Here is a 15,774-nt window from a genome sequence, read left to right as displayed (position 1 = left end):
GGTTTTGTGTCTTCCTCCCACTCAGGGCTGAGGTGCTAACTCCAGGGGTGTAGATGTGTCAAAGAATGCTGTCAACCATCGCTCTTGACTCCATGATCTCCACTCCCAACCCCCAGGGTAGAGTTTTGAAGCCACACATGCTAAGTGCTACGTTGCTTCTGTCGTGTTGGACTCTGCGACCCTATGGACCGTAGCCTGCCAGGTTCTTCTGTCCATAGGACTCTCCAGGCAAGGATACTGGAGTGGGTTACCATCCCTCCTCCAAGGGATCTTCCCGACCCAGGGATTGAACCTGGGTTCCTCAGTCTCCTGCGTTGGCAGGTGGCTTCTTTACCAGGAGCGCTAAGCCCGGCAGGAGCCTGTATGGGGCACCCTGTCCCTGTCCATGGTGCTGACGCAACAGCCGCTTCTGGGAGAGAAGGGCTGTCTGGCAAGGTTGGCTGACCCTCCAAAGGGGAAGCGTCTCTGACCCCATAGCTCTCTCATCCTTGTCCCTTCCCCCCCCCGCCCCCCAAGTGGGAAAATGTTGCTACACCTTTCTGCATCACCACAGTCATAGAGTGGACTCAAGAGCTGAGGGTTCACGGGCAGACCCTCTCATGTTTAATAACATAAGAGTTCTGGAAGTGGGCCTGGCCAGAGAAGAGGGTGCAGGAATTGGGGGAGCTGTTTTGGGAGAGGGTAGCCCCACCATCCTGGAGTTGGATTGAGACTCATGGGTTGCCTTTCTGCTCAGCTGAGCAGATTTGAGTCTCTATTTGCTTTCTAACCTCTCCTGGCCAAGGCCCTGTATTGAGGGGAGGGACCTTCCCTTCTGTTCCTGCAGTTGGGAGTGCATGGGCATCTTTTCACTTCCCTCCTCGGGGTCAGGGAGGAAAGCATCTTCTCAGACCCAGGACTCCTCCTCAGGTGAGAGGGGGACTGGATCGAGCCACCAGGGCCCCTGGCCCTCCAAAGGCGGGGAGCCGCTCTCCAGGGGTGCGGCTGGCTCTTTCGTCTCCTCTCCGTCCTCCTCCTCCCCTGCCAAGGCTCCATCCAGCAGAGTTGCCTCCCCTCCCTTGCTTCCCAGTGCTGCTCTCACCAGCCTACCCTTGGGCGGTGCCCTGACTGGACCCAGGCGGAGGTAGCTCAGTGGCTTGGGGATCCGTGAAGGCCGCTTCTCAGGCCTGTGATCTCTCCGGGGCCGGATCCTGGGCCTCAGCTTCAGCTTGTAGATGGATGGGATTCTCTGGGGCTTCCGGAGTGTTCTCTTCCCCTTGCCTGGACATGCCTGGGCCCTCTTGGAACTGGGGTCAGAGGGCGAAGGTGTGAGGGGCTCCGGGCTGGCAGACACCGTGGGGGCCGAGCAGGCCTGTCTCCCTTGGACCTCTGTCCTGATGCCCTTGGCACTTGGGCTTGCTGCTATCCTCAGCCCAGTCTCTTGGGCTCTCAGTTTCCCTTTGAGGCTTCCTGGGCCTACAGTTACAGCTGGCGTAGGGGAGCCTGGAGGGGCTGCCTTCCAGGCTCCCAGGTCCACTTTAAGGAGGGGTGGGGGGCCCTGAATCAGCTCTTGGATGACTTTGTCATAAAGACCACCAGGATCAGGCCACCACCCCCCCAGACTGGGGACGTAGACGCCACTGCGAGGAATGACTGCAGACGCAGCGCCCTGGGGGCGGGCACCCGCCACTCCTAGCAGCTTCGTGTTGGTTGAAGGCTCCTCCTCAAGGCCGTGATGGATGCCTTGTTCCTTGGTTCCGCCTGATGGCAAGGGGGTGCCCCTCCCCTCCCGGTGCTGTGGGCCCAGGCCCCGGGGCCCTTCAGCGTCCGCTGTCACCTGGACGTCCAGCTTCAGGTCCTCCTGCCCCTCTTCCACAGAACAGTGCTCATGTCTGGACCCAGACAGGTCTCCAGTGATGGCCCTTAGTGGAAGGGGGCCTCTCTCCAGTTCTGTGCTGGGACCTCCACTTGCAGTTCCTGCAAAGCCTCTTCCCGGAGTTGGGGGGTGAGCTGGGGGCAGCCGGACGGGGATCTTGGTGGACCCTTTGATGGGGGATGGAGAGCAGACAGGTGCTGGCCCCCTGAGCTGCGAGGAAGCACTGTCAGCCTCACCGCAGAGTGGCTGCCTGGGGCCCCCGGGCTTGGCTGGGCTGGGAGAACGCGGCAGGGGAGACAGTCCTCTTGCTGGGGTCCCTTTGGTGGTGGCCTCGGGGGCTTGGTGTCTCTCGGGGGTGGGGGTCCTGGCATGTGTTCCCCGGCTGTCTGTCCTCTCTTGAACCGAAGGTGTGGGAGTCCTCCCCTGGGGGAGTTCAGGGGGATGTCTCTCCTCCCTCTTCCCGGAGCAGGTACACAGTGGGTCTTGACTCCTGGGAGTGGGTGAGGACTGAGGGCTGGGCAGGTTGTCCCCAGCTGGCAGCTGCCTCCAAGATGGGGCGAGCGACTTCTCCTGGCACCTGAAAGGATGAATCATAAACTGCAGGGTCATGTAATCCAGTCCCCTGACTCGGAAGGGATGACCTTCCCGCTGCCAGAACTCCCAGGGGGCCAGACTTCATGTTGAATGAAGTAGACACTTCCTCTCCCCCATGACTGCCAGAGATGCTTCCTTAGAGCAGATGCTGTTTAAGCCTGTTTCCCCCCCCCACCCCATTCCTTGCGGAGCAGATAGAAAGCAGCCTGGTCTGGGCCCCAGGTTGCTTCAGATCCCATGACTATAGGTCAGCTGTCTTGGGTGGAGAGGGTCTTCATTTCTGCTATAACACGAAATGGACAGACAGGCCTTGGGTAAGCCTCTTCCCTTTATGGGCCTCAGCCTCCTCATGTGTGAAATGGGACGATGTATGACGTAACTAGATGATCCTAAAGGTACTGGGTGCTTTTTTTGGTTCTGAACACCTGAGGTCCTGCTGGGATGGCGCACTGCTGGGAGACCTGCTCCCCTTATCTTGGGTTGGGGTGGCCTCTGGGGATGTGGACTCCAAATCAGGAAAGGGCCCTGCCCTGTCCCTCCCCAGTACCTCAGCAATGGTGCTGTCTCTCTGAGGACCCCTGGCCCGGCTCTCTCTTCACGGCGGGGTCTGGGGGAGGAGGCAGCAGGGGGCCTCAGCTTTCGACCTGAAGAGGTATATGTCTTCCAGTCCACGGGGGGCAGCGGGCTCTGGGAGCGGCTGATGGTCATCGTAGGCTGGGGCTGCGAGGGCCCATCCTGCACCCTCACTTCATGCTGTGCAGGGTGGGCAGGGGGCTGCAGGAAGCTGCCTGTTTTGTGTGCTACCAACATAGCCCCCCAGAGAGAGGAGAAGAGGAAAGGGTTAAACTCCTGCTGGTGAGGTCCAGAGTTCCCTCCGCCAGCTGCCCCCCACCCTGAATCCCACATTAGAGACACTGGAACCCACTGGGACAGTGATAACACCAGAATTTCCTCAGGCGAGGAGTTTGGGGCATGAAATCTAGTTGGAGGGCCCAGCTGGGGGACTTGTTTAAAGCTGCATTTGTATTGCAAGTTTACATCCTTTACTTAGATTGCATGCTTATTTGGGACGTCTTGAGGTGCTGATGGAGATTAAGAGAAGACTAAAGACCCTTCCAAGTCATGTTTGGTGCCCCCATCAGAGCCAAACCTGAACCCAGCCGACAGGCACCGGTGACCAAATGCTGATTCTGCGTGTTTGGCTTTGGCGCCATCGTGTGGTATAAACTGGTACTACACTATGACTGCCCGGGTTTTTCCCCTAGATACCACCCACACCAGCGCCTTCTACGGTATCTTTCTCCATCGCCTCGCACACCCCTTGCCCCTGGAGATCAGACCTACCTCCCACCTCTGCTTCTGGCTCCCCAACCCAGAGTCACAGGGAAGGGGCTCTCAGGGGACTCACAGAGGGACGTGCACCGGCAAGGATCATGTTTGTCCAGATAGTGACCGAGGGTGTCCCAGCCGCCCCCTACACGCACCATCACGTGGTTCCGGAGGATCTGCAGGGGGCAAGGGTGAGGTGGAGGCAGGGTGAGTTTGTCCTCTCTCCCTGGACCAGCCTGCAGGCCTTCAGCCCTTGCTTGCATCCATGTACACACACGTGTGTGTGTGTGGTTGCAGCCGGAGACCCTTCTGTGACTGGCATCGAATCACACATGTTGTCAGGGATGGAGGCCAAGCTGACGAACGGCAGGTTGCCCCACAGAGAGACACAGGACCTCACGAGCACTGGGTCGTCTGGCCCCGGGCTCTCGTCTCTCTCTTCACCGTGAAGGGGTTCACACCTGCACCCGTTTGTATCAGAAACGGGGCCCTGGCTTCGCGCTGTGGTGGTGTGTTTAAAGAGTTCGCGGGAGTCCTGGCCTCACTCCACTCCCGGTCACGTAGTCTCTTCAGGCCTCCACTTCCTCAGAGGAAACAAGCCGCCGCAGTCCTTCCCCGCCTACTTCACAGGGCTCTTGGCTCAGGCTGCGGGGCGAGGGCCGGGAGCCGGCTCTGCCCCAGGGGCGGCCTGGCCCCGGGAGAAGTCTTAGCCGCGCCCCTGAGCGGCTGGCCACGCCCCCGGCACAGGTTCTTACTGGCGAGGTGGCCAGGCGTGGGCCCAGGGCTCGCGGGGGGCACAGGGCAGACCCGCACTAGCATCAGAACCCCGTGCTCAGAAGCTGCATGTGAGCGGTGGCCCGTGGCGGGGCCATACAGGGAGCGCAGACTTGGGGGGCAAGTCTCAGGCCCCTTGCTGTGGCCAAGCCTCTGGGTGGAAAAGTCAGCGTACCCTTCACCCCCACTTCTGCCTGAAGACCCCCCGCGAACTAGGCTGAGGCAGGGGTAGATGGGAGTGCGGGCTGTTTCTAACTGCCCTAATGGGAGCAGGGGACATGCTTGCCAACTTTGCCAGGAATCTTCTGGAATTCGCAGAGGGAGAGAGGGATGGATAACTGATGGATAGTTATCTGATGGATAACTAGGGGTGGATGGTGATCTCCCTTCCTCACCTTCAGGCCTAGGTAAACCCCACCGCAGGACGCTGGATCCTGCTGACCCCCTGGGCACCCTCCAACCCCCGCCTCCCCAAACTTACCCGGATGAAGATAAGGGTGTTGGAATCTCCCACGCGATACTTCCCCTCTGACACCTTGACCATGGAGAACTGAACCGGGCATGTGCAGCGGCTCACCAGGCTCTGAACCTGTGGGCAGTGGGCCCTGCGTTCAGCCCTCCCCTCTGCCCAGGGACCAAGCGCCCCTTGCACTCTGGGTCAAGCCCAATGGGCCGCCCGCCTGCCCCCGACCCCAGCCCCAAGGCTTCTGCAGAGTAAGGACCGGGGGCTGACAAGCAAGCAGAGAAGGCGTTCAATGACCTAACGAGAACAAGACCTTGAGTGGTGACCTAGGGCTCAGCGCCCTCGTGGGTCAGCCAACAGGGGCCGTGGAGTGTGATGTTTAAGGCGGACCTTGGGATCTGACGGCCTCCCCCGCACTATAGACCTTGGGCTGGTGAAGAAACCTCCCGGAGCTGGAGTCCTTGGTGGTGGAAGTGGGTAGTCGCTCCCAGTTCACTCCCACCCCGGGACCCGCTGTGCCGGACACACACAGGCCGAGCGCTTCACGTGCCCTGGCTCACCTAAGACCCACGGCGGTCATGGAAGGTAGGCATGGGAAAGGTACACCCCCACGGTTCAGAAAAGGGAACCGAGCCACAGAGAGGGCAAATAATGTGCCCAGAGGTCACACAGCCGCGGAGCAGTGACTGAGACTTGAACCAAGCCGTCAGAGAGGGTGCTGGCGTCTGCGTTTGTAACCACCGGCCCACGGGATTTAAACGAGAGGTTTAGGGTGCTGGATTCCTAACGAAAACGATGAGGGTGGTGGCTCAGAGTGGACACGACTTAACCAAAAACCACCGGGTGGGGGAGTGTCGGGGTGGGGCCTGGAGCTCAAGAAGGGGGTGGCTGGCTGGGGGATGGCTGGCTGGGGGATGGCTGGCTGGGGGGTGGGGTGGGGGCGGGGCGAGGGAGGCGGAGCCCGGGGGCGTGTCCAAGTCCTCACCAGCTGGTCCAGGTCGCGGAAGTGGCAGGGCCTGCGCGCGGGGGGCTGCGGCGGCGGGGGTCGGGCGGAGGCAGGGCCCGTTCCAGCCGCAGCTCCTCTTCGATCTCTTCCTCCAGCCGCACCAGGGTGGGCGCCGCGACGCCGAAGCGCCAGGCCCGGCGGCCCAGCTCCAGCAGGCACAGCACCACGTTCTTCACGTTCTTGCGCAACACGAGGTCCTCCGTCTCGAACATCAGCACCTCTGGCCCGGGGCGAGAGGAGGGTAGGCAGCCTGAGCCCCCTGCTGACCTCCCTGGAGAGATCGCAGCTCGTGGGAGAGCCATGGGGCCACTCTGAATCCGGCGGGGGCCGGGTGGGAGAAGCAGGCATGGATGGGATGGGGGTTAGCATCTCAGGATCTTGGCGTCAGGCCAGCCCCTCGGAGGGGTCAGGGCAGAATTGAGCGGGTACTGAGTGCAGAACAGGTGGCCGCCTAATAGGAGAGGTGGGGGCGGGAAGAGGGGACGCAGCTAAGAGAAAGAACCCAGTTCTACCTACCCTTCTCTCTGCTCTATATTCCAGGATGGGTTCAGCAGGAAGAAGCACCCAGGCCTCTCACTTCTGGTAACCACCAGGCACCCCAGACTCAACCCCCAGCCCATGCATAACCTGGCAGGGTGGAGCACAGCCTCCGGAGTCGGGCTGCCAGCTTGGAACCCTGATGCTCCCACCCACTGGCTGTATGACCCTGGGCTAGTCCCAGCCTCAGTCTCTGCTTCTGTAAAATGGGAATGCAGTCTGTTTCATGGGGTTGTGTTGGGGATAGCTCTATGTCCGCAGGCAGTGTCTGGCCTGTGGTAAGTGCCCGATAAAACACTAGCCTTTATCAAGGCTGCAAGCCTGCTCCATACCGTCGTGGCCACCAGCTGGTGGGCGGGGCCTGACCCCTCCCTCTGCCCCATCCCCACAGCCTGGCGAGTGTTCAGCTTCATCCCTGCCACTGGGTTCAGAGCCAAGGTGATGAGGGAGGCTAATATGTCACCGCCTGAGTCCCGCAAGCCCCAGCAAGACTGGCTGGGGTCCACTTGCCTCCTCTATTTGCCTCCTCCCCATCCCACCGCAGCCCAAACACACGCCTGCTCAGGGCCCCCTCTGCCTAGGGCTTGGGCTCCACTTGCCTCCTCTATTTGCCTCCTCCCCATCCCACCGCAGCCCAAACACACGCCTTCTCAGGGCCCCCTCTGCCTAGGGCTTGGGGTCCACTGGCCTCCTCTATTTGCCTCCTCCCCATCCCACCGCAGCCCAAACACACGCCTTCTCAGGGCCCCCTGCCTAGGGCTTGGGGTCCACTTGCCTCCTCTATTTGCCTCCTCCCCATCCCACCGCAGCCCAAACACACGCCTTCTCAGGGCCCCCTGCCTAGGGCTTGGGGTCCACTTGCCTCCTCCCCATCCCACCGCAGCCCAAACACACGCCTTCTCAGGGCCCCCTCTGCCTAGGGCTCCCTGCCCCCCAAACTTCGGTTTATTCCCGAAGACTCAGCTCGAATCTCTGTCCTCTCTTGGGTCTTTCTAGGTCTCATAGGGTGGCTGCTACCTCCCATCTCCCCAGCACAGAAGCTCTACTTGAGTTTCTTTCAGTTGGGCTGTAATTTACACATCTTCTCAGCTGTCTCTCTCAGGCCACAACTTCTTTTAGCTCTGGTTCTCAGTCCTCTCAGCACTCACTGCCCAGCCCTGTGTGTGACCCCAAAGAGACAGGTGCTGGAATCATTCATTCAACGCATTGACTTATTGGGGATTTACTACGAGATGGGGAAACTGAAGCATAAAAAGGAATGAGCTGGCCCAAGGCAAATCTGGAAGGAGGACCCCTGACCCCGAGGCAGCCTGAGCCTCAGAGAGGAGATGGATGCCTGGCAGGAGAAGGGTCTTGGCGGGGGAGGTGGGGGAACCCAGGAGGATTACCTTGGATGCCCATCTCCTTGCGACACCACTGGATGAAGTTGGAGATGTTGTCCCGGGCCTGGAAAGTGCGAGGCTGGGCAGCCTCGTTACAGGAGACCCCAGCCCGGGGCAGGGGAAGCCTTTGGGCTTGGGCAGGTGTCTCAGCCAGGAAAGCCAGGGCAGCCTCGGTGATGGCGTTGGCATGCTGGCACAGGACCAGGCCTGTCTCCAGCACCTGCAGGAAGTTGGCTGCGCTGACGTCCAGTCCGTAGAGCTCCCGAAGCCACTCAGCCAGGTCCTCCTTCATGGCTTCTAGGTACTGCTCACTGGACTTAAAGGGCTGGATGCTGCGCACCCGAGGCCCCGGGGTCCCAGGTCTCCTCCTGCCGGCCCGGGGCTGGGACATGGCCGGGCCGGGCGCCTCCACTGTGCCGCAGCTGCGTCTTCGCTTCTGCCACCTATGGGGTCTTGACAGGTTCCCCCTGACTCAGGGGTCCCCTTCCACCCTCTGAGAGCCTGGGACAGCTCTGCTACTCACCTCTGCCTTTGGCCACCACCACCGTGGCCAGTGGGCTGGGCCAGGCCGGGCCCCCACCCCCCCACATTCTTCAGTCCCTGCCAGAACTTTCCTACTTGCTAGCCCTGCAGAGGTCTCACGCCCCAGCTGCCCAGTCCGCTCAGAGGTGGCCGGCTCACAGGACAGATGGAGGGGAAGACACTCCTCTCTTCCCCCCAGGGCTGGACAGGCCACCTAGCCACCCCCAACCCCCACCAGCCGGCCTGGAGTCTGGCTGTCTGTCGGCCTCTCCACTTTGCTTTCCTCTCCTTGGAGACCAGCTGCTGCTACAAACACTCCTTGTTAACCCTTCCTGGCATCGGCTGCCCTGGGGCCCTAGGAGCCAAGAAGAGGCTGGGGCTAGCTTATCGCTCACTTGGTCAACACCGGTGGAGGCTTTAAGGAAATGGGAGGAGGGGAGCAGGGCCAGCGGGGGCCGTGCCCCTCGGAGTTCAGTGAGCACTGTCGTTTAGGGGTGAAATAGACGCAGCCATAGAGTCCAGAGCCACGAGTCTGGCCTTGGACTCTTTCCTGAATCCCCCTGTGATCTTCATATACTGTCTCCTCTGTGCCTTCGTTTGCCTCAACTGTAAAATGGGAATAATATCATCTCCCTTTCTGGGGTGTTGTGAGGAAGAGAGGATTCGTGGATGTGGGAAGTCTCTGACTGTCAGGACTGAGGGATCCCAGCTTCATTGATTCTCCCAGCAGCTCTGGCTGTGTGCCACGATCCCCGCCTTCTCTGGAGAACCCGCTCCATCCCCCACTCTACCCACAGTCCTCCAGAGTGAGCTGTCAGTCATAGTTTCTCCTCCATGGCCACAGGGATGCATGCATTCAACAAATATTTCCTGCAGGCCTACTGTGTGCCATGCGCTATTACAGTGCGTGAGGATGTAGCTGTAGGGGCTTCCCTTGTGGCTCAAATGGTAAAGAATCTGCCTGCAATGCAGGAGACCCGGGTTTGGTCCCTGGCTCCGGAAGAGCCCCTGGAGAAGGGAACGGCTTCCAGTATTCCAGCATTCTTGTCTGGAGAATTCCGTGGACTGAGGAGCCTGGCAGGCTATAGTCCCTGGGGTCTTTTCAAAGAGTCAGACTGAGCCACTCACACTTTCACTTTTCATGTAGCTGTAAATGAAGACCCGTCCTCACGGAGGCTGCTTCCATGATGGTGGGTGATGGGTGATAGATAAATGTATGAATCTGTAGTGAGTCCGATGGTGAGAAATACCAGGGAGAAAACAGGACTACCGGAGATGGGTTGGGGCTGGGGGATTTTCTATAAGGTGGCTAGGAAAGATTTCACTGATATGGTGATATCTGGGCAGGGACCTGAGGGAATCGAGGAAGCAAGCCCTGCAGATGTCTGCTGGAAGGGTACCCCGGCAGAAGGAAGAGCCAGGGCAAACGCTCCAGGTGGGGGAACTCCCTGCTGGTCCAGTGGTTAAAACTCAACACTTTCTCTGTGGGGGGCCTAGGGTTCAATCCCTGCCTGGGGAACTAAGATCCTGAAACCTTTTGCTGTGACAAACAAACCACCCAAAAAAACTCCAGGCAGGGGGATACTTGGCATATCCCAGGCATAGCAATGACAGGTAGAAAATGAGGAAGAGGGGAAATAGGGTCTCTATGGAGGGTCTTTGCTTTACCTTTTGGAAAGCAATTTTCTTTCAGTTGCCTTCTAAAGGCATCAAGATAATGATTGTTGTACCCATTTCATGGATGAGGAAACAGGAAAACTGAGGTTGGCAGGAGGCCTGAGTTCCTCAGGATATGGATGGACCTTTCCATGGGCTTGACTGAGTATCTTCATGGCATGGCAGTGAGCTTTCTCCAGAGAGACAGAGCAAGACAGAAGCCACAGGGTCTTTTATTACATAGCCTTGAAAGTCACACTCTGTCAATTCCCACATCCTACCAATGACCCAGGTCGGCCTTATTTCATATGGGATGGGGCTACATCAGAGTGAATACCAGATGACAAGGGTCACTGGGAGCCGTTCTAGAGGCTGGTTACCCCCAAGACAGAGGAGCTGTTTCTTTTCCTTTCTTGCTAATAGGACCCTCTTTTGTTTAGGTATTATTCATGGGTAGAGTTTTTTTGAAGTTAGGGAAGATGGGCCCAGCCCCAAAGAGAGAAACTGTCAAGTCTTCCAGCCATTCTGTGAGCTCTCACTGCTCTTTAAATTAGACAGAGTAAGCTTCTGAACTTTCCAATCAAGAACCAAAGTGGCTAGGGGCTTCCCTGGCAGTCCAGTGGTTGGGAATCTTTCTGCCAATGCTAATGCAGAGGACATAAGTTCAATCCCTGGTCTGTGGACTAAAATCCTCCCTGCTGCGGGGCAGCTAGGCCAGCATCTCAAACCACCGAAGCCTGTGCTTCCTAGAGCCTGTGCTCTGCAACAAGAGAAGTCACTGCAATGAGAAGCTCCCGCACTGCTAGAAAGAGTAGCGCCCCACTCGCTGCAACTAAAGAAAAAGGCCGGGCGTAGCCACGAAGACCCAGCGCAGCCATAAATAATGAATTTTAAAAAGAAAACCAAGGTGGCTATAAGCTCCTTTAGTAAATGTAAGGATATTCAGGTTCGGGGAGGAGGCCGTACTCCATGGGTCTTTCCTATTCTTTGCATGTCTTACAAGCAGAGGTATTTCAAGGGTGTTTATATAGTGAAAAACATTGGGAGATACAATGTCTTTTTCTGGAGCAAAAAAACAGGTTGGTTACTACCCAGTATAAAAAAATTAGGGTTCCCTAAGCTCAGGGTTCCTCTTACAATGCAATATGCATTGCATACACTGCATATGCAGGTACTACCTACCACCCATGGGACAGTGGGCCTAGAGAAGATGACACAGGTATGCTGATGACCTCCATAATGAGGTCTTTTATCTCTAACCCAAGAGTCTTCTGTGTTCTGGCAGCACCCAGGAAAACACAGCAGGCTAACTTGCTAGCTTGCATGTAGGCTAAAATTTTAGATTCTTTACAGTTCTTCACAGTGTTACCCCCACGAGATTCTTGGAGGCTTGTCTGCCCTCTTTGTTCCACATCCCACCAAACTGCCTCCACCAAACTGGGAGGTGCCCGAAGGAAGAGACCCATACCCCCACTTCAGACCTGGATGGAGCACCATGTCATGTTCCCCTAACAGACTGGGATCTCCTTGACTCCAGCAACTGTATCACATCAGACGGAGGCTCTCCAGACCTGGGTTTGCATCCTCTGCCCCTCTGAATACCACTGACTCTGGCAAAACACCCCACTGTCAGGCCAGGCAACGAAGGAGTTTCCCCAAGTTTCTACGATTTTATTCTTTTCCTGAGCCCCAGCTCTCACATACATACTGAACATCCAGAAGCTACACCTGGCTCTTACCTGTGAGCCCTGTTTGCTATACCTTGACACCGTGTCCTCTGCTCCTTGGAGCTAAGGCAATGAACTGGAGGTGGGTGGGGCAGGAAGCAGGGATGAGGAAGGATGGGGATTGAACTGAAAGGGAAGGGGAGAAAATAGTGATGTCAACAGACATAATGCTTTACATGTTTTCGGTGGGCCAGGTAAAGTCTGGTACTGCATGCTCTCTGACACACAGAAAAAGAGACAGAGGGTCAGAAAGATAATTCACTAACGCTCAGATAGCTTTTATATTTATGTGGTAGAGCTGGGAATTGACCACAGTCTCCTGGGGGCCAAAGTCACTCTGTGCCTGTGTGTGCATGCTAAGTCACTTCAGTCATATCTGACTCTTTGAGACCCTATGGACTGTATGTAGCCCGCCAGGCTCCTCTGGCCATGGGACTTTCCAGGCAAGAATACTGGAGTGGGTTTCTGTGCCCTCCTCCAGGGGATCTTCCCGCCCCAGGGATGAACCCATTATGTCTCCTGCATTGGCAGGTGGGTCCTTTACCACTAGTGCCACTTGGGAAGCCCCAAAGTTACTCTCTGTCCCCTTTAATACCTTCCCAAGAGAGAAGGTAGGGTTTGGGATGGAAGCTCTAGAAAAGGCAGTTATTCTGCGGGTGGAATCCTATGGGCAGGTGAGATTCTAGCCCCGCCCCCTTGTAATCCAGCAGTGGCCCTAGAGACCAGACCAAGCTCTGTGGGAACTCTGTCCCATCCCTCTGCCTGATCAGGGGAAGAGGGCAGCACGACTTTGGGGAGAATGGATAAACACGGTGAGTGGGGCTGGAGGACGGGGTCTCTTGACCCCAGGGTGGACCAACAAGCTTATCACCATGGCAACCCCAGAGTAGAAGTCCAGCCTTTTCTCACCCACCCATCCATATACAAGCCCTCTCCTCTCTCTTTTCTGAATATTCCTGACATCTCCTCTCTCATCTTCATCTGCTGCTGTTCAGATCTTTGTCTTCTCTGGCCTGGACCACTGTAATGACTCCTAGGTGGGTCTCTGTCTGTCTCCTTCTGTCACAGGAAACATCCTGAAGGATGCTCTGAGCACATCCCTGTATCAAAATGTCCAGAGGTGCCCCAACTACTGAAGGACAGGGTTCAGACTCCATAGCCTGGCCCCCAAAGCCCCAACCTCCCTCTCCAATTCCTCATCCTTCCCACATGTCCCCAGCACCCCTTCCTGGCTGTGCCCTAGGTCTGGCCTTTCACAACCAGAAATCTCCTTAATGTGTTTTCCTGAATAAAAATACAGTGGAACTTGGGGATTGCCTGGCAGTCCAGTGGTTAGTACTCTGCACTTCCACTGCACAAGGCACAGGTTTGATCCCTGATCTGGGAACTAAGATCCCACAAGCCATGTAGCTTGGCCAGGGAAAAAAAAAAAAATACAGTGGAGCTTGGTTCTCCACCTATAGCAATAACAAGAACTTGTAGAATTTCTGAAAAAAAACTTTTTGGGGGGAAAGCTTTCAAAAGTCTTTGTTGAAATGCAAAGGCCCCTCTCTTACCTACCTCATCACCTACCAGACAGTGTCGGGAAGCAGCAGGACAGATGACGTGGTTAGCCAGGTGACGACATGCAGTTGGTACTCAGCACATGTGGGCTGGAACACTAACTTTATTATCATTCCCCTTTGTTTCCAACCTCTTTAAACAAGATGGGCAGGGATCAATGGAAAATTTTCTGGACCTTTCTAGGGAAAACCCCAGGAGCTGTGTCTTCCCTACCCTCCTCCTCCTTTTTTTCCTTGCAAGTCTAGCTCCCCAGATCCGGGAGACCACAGGGCACTCGGTGGGGCTGGGCCTTTGTTTGCTGAATGAGTGGTGGACACCTCCTGGTAGGTTACTTTCAGATCAGCCATAGGAACTTCCCGCCTGCCAGGACTGCTGCTTGGGATTGTGGAGTTTGTGCCCTGAATATCAGCAAGGGGCGATCAGGGGCGGCTGAAATCCAACCAGCAAGGTTGGGGTCAAGCCTGGAAGGACGAATAGAGGCCTTTTTTTCATTGGTCTGCCCTCCGTGTGTGTATGGGGATAAGGGTGAATTTCCACTTAGTCTGCCCATATGGGGCACTTTTCTGTATTGTTCTGCGCATGGGAGGTGCCATGTGCTCTCCTGCCTGCCTACCCCGCAGCAAGTGACGCTGGGCTTTCTTAAGGCAAGGCCCATTTTGAAGAAGGAAATCCCATTCCATGTAGAAAACAAAACATAGATAACCACCTATTAAAATTCCAATCGGGGCACTTCATGATTACTGACCGCTGCACAGACATCAGTCCGCACCGGGGTCAATTAGAAGGAAGAGGGTGATGAACCACCATACCCGGGCTCAAGCCTCACTGCACCTGCTTGTTGCTGGCCTCCGCCCCGCGTCCCAGCCCTGGGCCAGGCTCGTCACACAGACTCCACCTGATACCTGCTTTTCAGTCACCCTTGAGATGGGCACTGTTTCCTCTCCATTTTACAGAAGGGGAAACGGAGCTTGAGACCTTCTTCAGCTGGGACGTTCAGGGACCTAGGCAATCAGGTTCTCCTTTGCCCAGAAAATCCTGCACACTCTGGAAACCCTCTCTTGGAATCTTGCTGGCCCCGCGCATCTCATGCACGTCCTTCGGGCGCCTGCCTTTTTTGGGGGGATCGGGTTAGGCGCCACAGTCAGGGTACCAGGGAGGGCCCTTCACTGATCTCCACCCCCCACTCCCCACACCCGTGCAGGCGTGAAGGCCCCCTTGTGGAAGAAGGAACTGGAGGAGCCCCGGGCCAGGGAGGCAGAGGCGGAGGCCGAAGCCGCGGAGGAGGAGTCGGAGTCGGAGGACGAGGAGAGGCCGCCGGAGGAGAGCGCGGCCGCGGGCGAGGCCAAGGCCGGCGGGGAGGCGGAGGGCGGCGAGGGCCGCGAGCGGGGCTCGGTGTCGTATTACCCGCTGCGCCAGGAGTCCAGCACCCAGCAGGTGGCGCTGCTGCGGCGCGCGGACAGCGGCTTCTGGGGTTGGTTCAGCCCCTGGGCGCTGCTCGGCGGCCTGGCCGCGCCGGCCGACAGGTGAGGGCGCGCCCCGCGGCGGGGGCGGGAAGCCCCTGGGCGCCCGGCGCGAGCGCGCGGCGCGGTGCCCTGAGCGCCCCGGTCCCCGCCCACAGGAAGCGGAGCCCTCCCGAGGAGCCGTGCGTGCTGGAGACTCGGCGGCGGCGGCCGCGCGGCGGGGGCTGCGCGCGCTGCGAGATCCTTTTCTGCAAGAAGTGCGGGAACTTGCATAGCTCGCCGAGCTACGTGGCCCATTGCGTTCTGGAGCACCCGGATCTGGGGAGAGCCCGGCCTGCTCACGGCGGCCCCTGAGCGCCACCACCACTCCCGGCCTCTGTAGCCCTCCATCCTTGCCTCCACCCCAACTGCCCGCAACCTTCCCCTCTCTTCCCCGACGTCGATCACGTGCCGGAGAGCCGCCCTTCCGGGGCGCCCCCCTCTCGGAGCAGACCAGCAGGCGCATCCCCCATGGGGCGGCCCCACCTGTCATGAGTGCGCAGCCCAACATCATCACCTGGAGGTCCGTTCCTGCAACAGCGCCTCCCCGGCCAGCACGCGGTGCCCATCGCCCACCTGACTCCCGTCTCCTGCCCGCAGCCCTCTCACTTGTCTCTTGGGTATTTCAGGTTCCTTCTGGCCCGGTGGGCAGAGGCATCGCCTAAAGTAAACAACCCCTCTGGGAAACTTGCCCCTCCCCTCAAATCCTCCAATAAAGCCTCTGATCCAAGTGTGAGTGCCTAGAGGAGGGGCGAGGGCCCCGGTGAGCGTGATAAAGAGCAATCCTCCTTGCCCTTCCCCCGGGTTCAAGCCGGAGGGAAAAGGGCAAGCGGAGAGCCTCCTCCCAGCAGCTCCGGGCGGAACCAA

The 15,774-nt window shown here is 58.0% G+C and overlaps 2 protein-coding genes and 1 long non-coding RNA gene across 3 annotated transcripts; 2 read left to right on the top strand and 1 right to left on the bottom strand.

Moving 5' to 3' along the window:
- Positions 1–574: 574 nt before the first annotated feature.
- Positions 575–9,363, bottom strand: GAS2L2 (growth arrest specific 2 like 2). Its single transcript, XM_070478660.1, is given in 7 exon segments — positions 575–2,432; positions 2,997–3,249; positions 3,858–3,954; positions 5,034–5,141; positions 6,001–6,056; positions 6,059–6,241; positions 7,947–9,363. Coding segments are annotated over 7 exon segments (2,628 nt in total). The 5' UTR covers positions 8,332–9,363; the 3' UTR covers positions 575–886.
- On the top strand, positions 6,063–6,865 carry LOC139039010 (uncharacterized). The gene is made up of 2 exons (XR_011492114.1): positions 6,063–6,262; positions 6,562–6,865. It is a non-coding gene; the product is annotated as an uncharacterized lncRNA (long non-coding RNA).
- A 2,007-nt stretch (positions 9,364–11,370) lies between the features above and the next one.
- On the top strand, positions 11,371–15,637 carry C17H17orf50 (chromosome 17 C17orf50 homolog). Its single transcript, XM_020902320.2, has 3 exons — positions 11,371–12,657; positions 14,610–14,931; positions 15,027–15,637. Exons 1-3 carry the CDS (start codon positions 12,645–12,647, stop codon positions 15,220–15,222), a joined length of 531 nt encoding a protein of 176 aa, XP_020757979.2. The 5' UTR covers positions 11,371–12,644; the 3' UTR covers positions 15,223–15,637.
- The last annotated feature ends 137 nt before the right edge of the window (positions 15,638–15,774 follow it).

Source organism: Odocoileus virginianus, chromosome 17 (assembly GCF_023699985.2).
Source record: "Odocoileus virginianus isolate 20LAN1187 ecotype Illinois chromosome 17, Ovbor_1.2, whole genome shotgun sequence".
NCBI lineage: Eukaryota > Metazoa > Chordata > Mammalia > Artiodactyla > Cervidae > Odocoileus > Odocoileus virginianus.
The sequence above is the reverse complement of the archived record's forward strand: the minus strand, read 5'-3'. Positions and strand labels throughout refer to the sequence as shown.